A 7,819-nucleotide genomic window follows, 5' to 3' on the forward strand; every position below is an offset into this window, starting at 1 on the left:
TCGACCCAACTATTAAAACCAGCTCCCATACGCGACTCATAGTGGCTTATGCAGGGTTTCCGCGGGTCATTAAAAAGCATGAAAAGTAATTAAATAGATTTTGTGAAAATTCAGGCATGAACTGGCATGAAAAAGCATGAACTTCGATGCTCAAAGGCATTCAAAATTATGTAAACTTGATGGAATAAAAACATTGTTTTTCACGATTTATTTTGATTATATAAACATCTAAATCTAATTTTGATCGGAAGTATAGCGTAATGGTTGATAGGCGGAACCTTTTAATTGGCTGTTTTTTACGGCTGGTGCACGAAGTCGCGACACCGGATGCTAGTAATGCAACGTGCGGTGAGTGTGAGTCTACTGTCTATGGTGTGAGTAGGTGTACGTTGTGGCGAAAGAACGGAGGAAATATCAAATGACGGAAAAATGGGAAAATGCAAGTTTCAGCAGAAGTGGTTGGAGGAATGAACTATTCAGAACCTGGTTAAAGCCCGTCGACGGTAATGGCTCCCCATGGGTGGATTTTCCTCACCTGGATCCTCAGTGTGGGTGTATTTGTGTGTGGTGGGGAGGACAGAGGGTATTCCCCCTTAGAAACCAAAGTCTGGCTACACCCTGTTTCAATACAAGCTTTCAGTTCAGATGGCGGTGCTTACTTGAAGTTAGTCTAACTTTTGGGACTGGTTGACATGATTCTGGCGAATTTGCCTACTGCCGTAAGCAGTATAGGTTCATTACTTTTAATTATCGGTGCATGTTGTTTTGAGATCCGCGGGGCAGAGACGCGAGCTGCTCAGTGAACAGTGTTTTAAATATTTGTATTTCTGTTGTGTTCAACATTTGCTTGCTTCCTTCCTTCCTTCCTTCCTTAAATATGGGCCATAATTGACACCTGTTTCTTCACAGAATCAATCACCTCACTAATTGAACACAACACTGCTATTATTTTGAACATGCCCCTATAAATTACAGATTCAATTACACAGAATGAGCAGCATGCATGTCATGACTGTTGGTTTTCTATGACTCTACAACACTTACTAGTAAATTATTTTCTATGTAGAAATATCACTTCTACCAAAAAAATTGATTTATGAGGTTAGTGATGTTGGACTGCTATTATTTTGAACACAACTGTATATGTTAAAGCATTATTTGTTTTTGTAATTTGAAGTAATTTCTTTCTATTTTTTTTATTACAAACGTGTATTTATACATTATACTCTAAGCGTCCATCCAGTTTTTTTTTTTTCAGGCTGAAATCATAATGTACAACTTTTGACATGTGATTCTGTTAATTAAAGGCTGTGTGGTGTCTGGAGTTACAACTTTAACTTAAGATTTGGTATAAGGGATTCCTATGACCTTTACTCCACCTTCACTGTAACCTCTGGAAATTGTTAACATGAGCCTAAGGGCCCTCTTGGACAAAAGAGCCCTTATTTGGAGTTGTGCCAGATAGAAACAATCGATTGGTCAGTTCTCTGTTCCAATCATATACTTGCATATATTACGTTTATGTTAATGTATGCATAGACTATATACTGTGTGCTCACAAAGAAAGGGCAGAACGACTTTTTGGAAGAATTGGGTTGGTCGCTCTCCAAGCTCTCTGCAGGAGTTTGTAAAATTGATGCTGAATCTTTGCTTTTAATAAACCTTTTTATAATCAAGAACAGTGTCGGCGGATTCCTCTTCATACAGCATCACAGCATTACTATTAAAGGCACCACAGCTGCAAGACTGCAATAAACCTGCACGATTGTAAAATAAAACTAACATTTTGGAATTTTCTTTTGAAACATCCAGTTTCCAGTTCAAAGCAGCTAGTGACATATTAGAAACTTCCTCCTCTAGATGCACTCATTGTTATCAGTATTTGCAACATAAATTGCAAGGTGTAATTATGCAAATAGACTAAGGTGCAAGTGTATATGGTCAGTAATCAAAGAAACCACCATTTTAAAACTAAAGGAGCCAGAACCTAAACAAGACAGTCTACAGCTACGTCTATTAGTGTGCTAAGATGCTGATGTTAAGCAGGTATAATGTTTACCATGTTCATTATCTTAAAGAAACATTGCGTAACATTATTTTTTGCAATTTAGCACCCCTACAATTTCAGAGTGTATTACACTTATACACCACCGTTGTAAATATGGACAGCTGTGCACAAGCATTTGTTGATTACATTACTTACTGTGATTTCCCTCTAAGATGTACTCTTGCTCAGTCACTCTCCTTTTCTCTAATTAGCTTTCTCCGTCAACGTTCTCTTCGGTCTTTTCATGTTTGCCGTGATGTCCATAGAGGCTGCTGAACCCGGTTCCGTCACTCTGTCCAATTCTGCCACGGCACCGGCGCCGCTCCTGGTCAGCATTCCGGTCATAATCATTTGGTCATGAATCAAAACACTGGATTTAAGACCAGGTGATGAAAAAATTGGGACCAACAATTTGAGTGCAATTCAACCTGAGGGGGATGTGGATACCAAATTTCAGTTGTCAAGACATTTCACTCAACCAGAAAAGTAAACCTGGTGGTGGTACTTGACAAAAAATCAGACCATCACCAAAGTCATTAGGATTCATCCTCTGGGGACCATGAATGTCTGTAACAAAAATGTAATGACAATTCCTCCAGTACTTATTGAACTATTTCAGTCTGGACCAAAGTGGGGGACCGACTGACCAACACCACTAGAGCCATGCTGCTAGAATGGCTAAGGATATATATGTATTTAAATATGTATTACTGTGGGAATGCAGGTTCTGTCTGTTTTTCTGTCTTTCTCTCTGTCTGTCTGTCTGGCTCAGAAAAAGAACTAAAGTCATAAATCATCACTGACATCCTCTGTTGCAATAGCAATAACACTGATAAAATGTATCTGCTGCTAAACCAGTTTCTGTACAGCCCCCACAGCCCTCTATCCTCTTGTTTCACTTTGGTCTGTAATCAACAAAAGTAACAAAGTCACATGTTATCAGTAGACAAAAAGAAGCTGGTAAATTAGAAGAGAACTATTAGTACTGCTTTCATGTTTTATATTCAATGTTAGCTCATGACAGCTTCTTAGGATTGAAGTACTGTCCTGGATCAGTTAACAATTAAAAGCAGAAAAAACTGGAAAATGACTTCATATTGTCATAGGTATTACAGTATTTACACTTTTACTTAATTGCCTAATGTATGTAGTGTATGCAATATTGTAGTCATTCTGTGCTTGTGGTTGTAAAACCCCCCTCCTTTAAAAAGTCCCCTCAAGGTTGTTTTTCAAAAGAGTACAATTTTGCCAAGTCATACTGTAATACGCCATTTAATTTCTTACAGTCATGTGGCCTTGAGGCTTCACATCATGACCCACTTTTATCCCACATTTATGACCCCAATGTCTGACAAAGACACATGCCTTTAATCATAAGGGAGTAATATTTCTCAAGTAATGTCTGAAAGCGCTTTGTCATTTAAAAAGATGATTTTGGCTGCTATCTTGGTCATTAATTAAATTATATGTCACTGATACTTGCTGAACAGATAATTATGTAGACTTTCAACCTCTTGACTAATTAGCAAAACTAAGAGAGAAAGAGACTTTTAACAAGTCTTTATTTTGGTGTCAATTTAACCTCAAAACAAATCGATCGAAACAGTGTAAATGGTGGTTAATGCTGCTCAAGTGTTCTTTCTTTGTGTTTTTAGCTGACCTGGACCAGAAATTATTCAGTTAAAACTGTTGGATGATGCTGTTTTGCCCTCATTCTCTCCGTGAAGATTGCTGGAAGTGATATAAAGTAGTGTTTTATGTGGAGTGAGCATTGTGCAGGCTAACCTAGGGGAAACACTGCATACTAATGTAATGGCGAAATTTCTGTTAACATGATTCTCTCTATATTTTTCTGATTTATTTATTTTATGCTTTCTCTCACAATGCTGAAAGAGAGTTTATCTCATTCCCACATGTAGAATCTGATTCTAACTAAGTGAGAATCACAAAGTCTGGAACATAATGTGAGCGCTGTTTGTCTGAACAGATAGGGGCTACAAGGTAACCCTAAAACTATCTCTCCTGATACATTTAGTTCTCCCATGCCAGTTGAGATGCAACTGGGGGGGGTGAAAGTCGTACAGGGGGAAGGAGGCGAAATGGCTCCAAGATGTCTCTTGTGTTTTCTGATTGTCTTCTTGTGTATCAGATTGCCTGTGAGAAATGTAGAGTCATAATAAGCCAAGTGCGTGTGTGCTGTCACTCTGAAGATGTATTTAAGTTCAGTGTTTCTGTTCACTCATTTGAAGAGACCTTTCACACTAGTGCTGCGTGCCTTTTTGTGAACCGTATGCTTCCTTGTAAACTTGCAAGTTTATAATAAAATACAAAAACCTAAATTGGCTTAGTTTACGACTGTTCTTTTATTTTTGTTTCACAATTCTATTTTCTTTCCAAAACATCTACACCTGCTGCAAAGAAAACTTCCACCACACTAACACCAAAAAGGACAAACACTGATGAACTCACATAGTAACTCTATTGTGCTGTAGATATATATAGGGTCTGACAAAGCCCCCAGGACAAAAGACAACAACAAAACCTCACATGTATATCATATGTGCAGTAGCCACAGGTCAAACTGTGTTTGTTTACAGAAATATATCTGTTGATCATTATCATTTTCCTCTTTTAGAATCAGGCAGAAAACCGAGTTGAATACTTAGAGATATGAAGAGAAGAGATATGAAGCTGTTGGCTGATCGTCAAGACAGACATGCTCTGTCTGTATGACTAATTTCTGTGATCGCCAACCGCGAACACGCCATGTCTTAACCTCAGCGGGGCCTCTTGTCTGTCCCTGAACTCATCGTCCCATGACTACCTTCTGCTGCACATGTGAATGCACCAAAGTGAAACCAATATGCACACACACACACACACACACACACACACACATATATACAAACTGGGTTTTTTCTCCATTTCCCACAGCTAAGTTTGTGATGAGCACATGATTGCTGTATGTGTAAATATTGGAAATCAGAATGTATATAAACAGTCGCAACAGCTGGATGATATCTGTGTGAATTGAAGACCTTAACAGGCAACTGCCTCTACAAGTTAACAAGCGCAAACAAGATGAAGAAGCTCTGCATCCTGCTTATGTTTGGGACCCTGTCCGTCCTTGTTTACGGTAAGAGCAATTTGTGGCTAAACATTCTTCTGTAACGGTAACATATTACAAGACTGATTAAGTTGCTTGTAAATAACTCTGGATAAAGAAGGGTTTCCTGCAGAGTTGCAATTCAGCCAAACTTTTCAGTCTTCAGTGACCTTTTCGCATCATGACTTGAGAATGTACGTTGTAGTGAACAGGAAGATGACTGGGGGAGAAAAGAGGGAAGTGCCCATTGTAACAATGTCACAATACCAAGGCTGCTGGTTCTGATGAAAGCATGCAGTTAGAAAGTTGTCTCGTCAGTATTTGATTCATGGATTAATGAACACATACACATCAGGTGTTACACCATCACACCGAGACCATGCCAAGTTCCCATTACAATCAAACAAGGAAGGGGAGGATGCAGTGGTTTTGCATTTACTAAAGGAGGGATTCAACGCCTGATCTTAGTCATATTTGCAGGGCAAAGCAAAATTAGAACCTCAGCCGTCAGTTTCTTCCTTAACTCTGATTTGTTGGAAAAACACTGCACCCAGTGTCAGTGTTTGAGCTGACAAGATTGAACACAAAGTGGCCTATGTAATCCTATGATATAATCCACAACATTTATCATTGTCGAGCTGATAATGTCAAAACACCAGAGATAGTTACATTTCTGGGAGTTGTTAGCATAGCAAAAAAATACAAGTTTCATTACACTCAAGACCAAGTTAAAAAAAAAACATCTGCATGCTCTGATCTTTCAAGTAAAACTGCAACCAAAGCAGAGTTCCAAGTTTATTTTCACAAGTGATTTAGAAAAAGTCTGCCATGAATGAGAAGCCGATGTGATATGTTTGTCTCCTTAAAATCTGACGACAGGAATGCCGCCAATCAGTAGGGACTACAACACACACTGTCGGTGCCTTCAGGTGGAGTCGAGGATCATCCCTCCAGACAATCTGAGGAGCATCAAGCTCGTCCCTGAAGGGCCCCACTGCCCGGATATAGAAGTCATGTAAGTGCTCTCATATTAACGACTGTATAATCAAAGTAATCACGCAAATCATAACAAATTTATATTAGAAGGAAGAAAGTAACAACTTTTTTCATTGTCAATTAATCTGCAGTTTAAATAATCATTTAATTGTTTAAAAAACAACACAACATTGTTAAAGGTTATTACAATTACCAAGAGCCCAAAGTGATGTCTTCAAATTGCTTATTTTGTCCCAAAAGAGATTACATTTACAGTGATATAAAAATCAATATACTGTAAATCCAGGGCTCCAGGGAACACATGTCCATGGTATTGTTTCTGGGAAGTTTTGTAGTTTTCTAATGGTCTAAAGGTTTAATAAAAGGGATTTAGCTTTTCCATCTGAAACAATATTTAGATCATTATGTTGGGAGATACCATTTACATGATATAAAATTAAACAGTTAATTATACATAAAAAGTGAAAGACAATTCTTTAAAACAAATTGTCTCATGTAAAGCACTTTGAATATTGTTATTTGATATATATTGTATATTGTTATTTACTTGTTATTGAACAGTGCTATACAAATGAAATTGCCTTGCCTTTGAGACAGGATTTAGATGATTGTGTATATAGAATATATAGGAAGAAATGACGAAGTTTGGTTGCTTTTCAATCCTGACCCTAATTGTGGTACTTTTCTTTTGACCAGAGCTGGACTGGTGAATGGGGAGAAAGTGTGCCTGAACCCTCGGTCCTCCTGGGTGAAGAAGCTTATCGACTTTGTTCTTAAGAAACAATTACATCAGCAGGGAGGAGACGCACTGCCTAAGAATCGAGGATAATACCATGGTAAAAAATGAAAAACATGTTGCAACTGAAGCTGTTTATACTAATAACTTCTTTCTGCAACTATGAGCCAAGCTGTTTTACTTAATTAAATCACAACATTTAACCCAAGTTGTGTAACTTAAATAACTTTTCTGTTGTTATTGTTAATATTTTCTAAAACATTTCTAAGTAACATTGATTCTGGACTTATATTGACGTTTGTGTTAGAGCACTTCAAAAACAGATGTGTGTGATTATGTTAAGGAAGTAGTTGTAAGACTTGCTTAAGTTATTTAATTGTGCTCAAGTGTGACGTTAATATGTTAATCGTTATTCTGTGTAGAAAGTTTGGTTGTATGACCTTTTGAAAGCAGATGAATGTAGCACGAAATATGTCATACTATGTAATACTGTGTGGAGCTTCTCCAACATATCATTTGCTTTGTTAAACCCCTATCCATATATCTAATGCAAGGCTTAAAAGAAAAACAAATATATGTTTAAAAAGCAAAATGTGTCGTGTCTTCCACTCAAACTTGCTTTGCTCTGGATGTGAATCCTGTCGCCACATATTTGTATAAATAAATACACTGTTGAACACTTAGCGTTTTGATCAACTTCAACACCGTTTTGCAGCCAACAGAATATGCACAAACTTAAACATAAGATGTATGAAACAAAATGTATAATAACAAGACTACATTTACACCTTACATTAACCCGCGTTTTTTCTTATCCAGTTGTGGTATCCAGATACAGATCACATTTGCCTGCCATGCCAGAGTTGTGTGCACTTCCAATGATTTGTCGTTCTCTAACCGTTGGAGCTTATGGGTTCTGCATGCTGGGAGACTT

The 7,819-nt window shown here is 37.7% G+C and overlaps 1 protein-coding gene across 1 annotated transcript; it reads left to right on the forward strand.

The window, feature by feature from the left end:
* Nucleotides 1-4,916: 4,916 nt before the first annotated feature.
* cxcl19 (chemokine (C-X-C motif) ligand 19) lies at nucleotides 4,917-7,441 on the forward strand. The gene is made up of 3 exons (XM_031304521.2): nucleotides 4,917-5,183; nucleotides 6,033-6,168; nucleotides 6,846-7,441. The coding sequence occupies exons 1-3, from the start codon at nucleotides 5,129-5,131 to the stop codon at nucleotides 6,976-6,978; spliced, it is 324 nt and encodes a 107-aa protein (XP_031160381.1). The 5' UTR covers nucleotides 4,917-5,128; the 3' UTR covers nucleotides 6,979-7,441.
* Nucleotides 7,442-7,819: the final 378 nt, after the last annotated feature.

This window comes from Sander lucioperca, chromosome 17, assembly GCF_008315115.2.
Source record: "Sander lucioperca isolate FBNREF2018 chromosome 17, SLUC_FBN_1.2, whole genome shotgun sequence".
Classification (NCBI taxonomy): Eukaryota; Metazoa; Chordata; class Actinopteri; order Perciformes; family Percidae; genus Sander; species Sander lucioperca.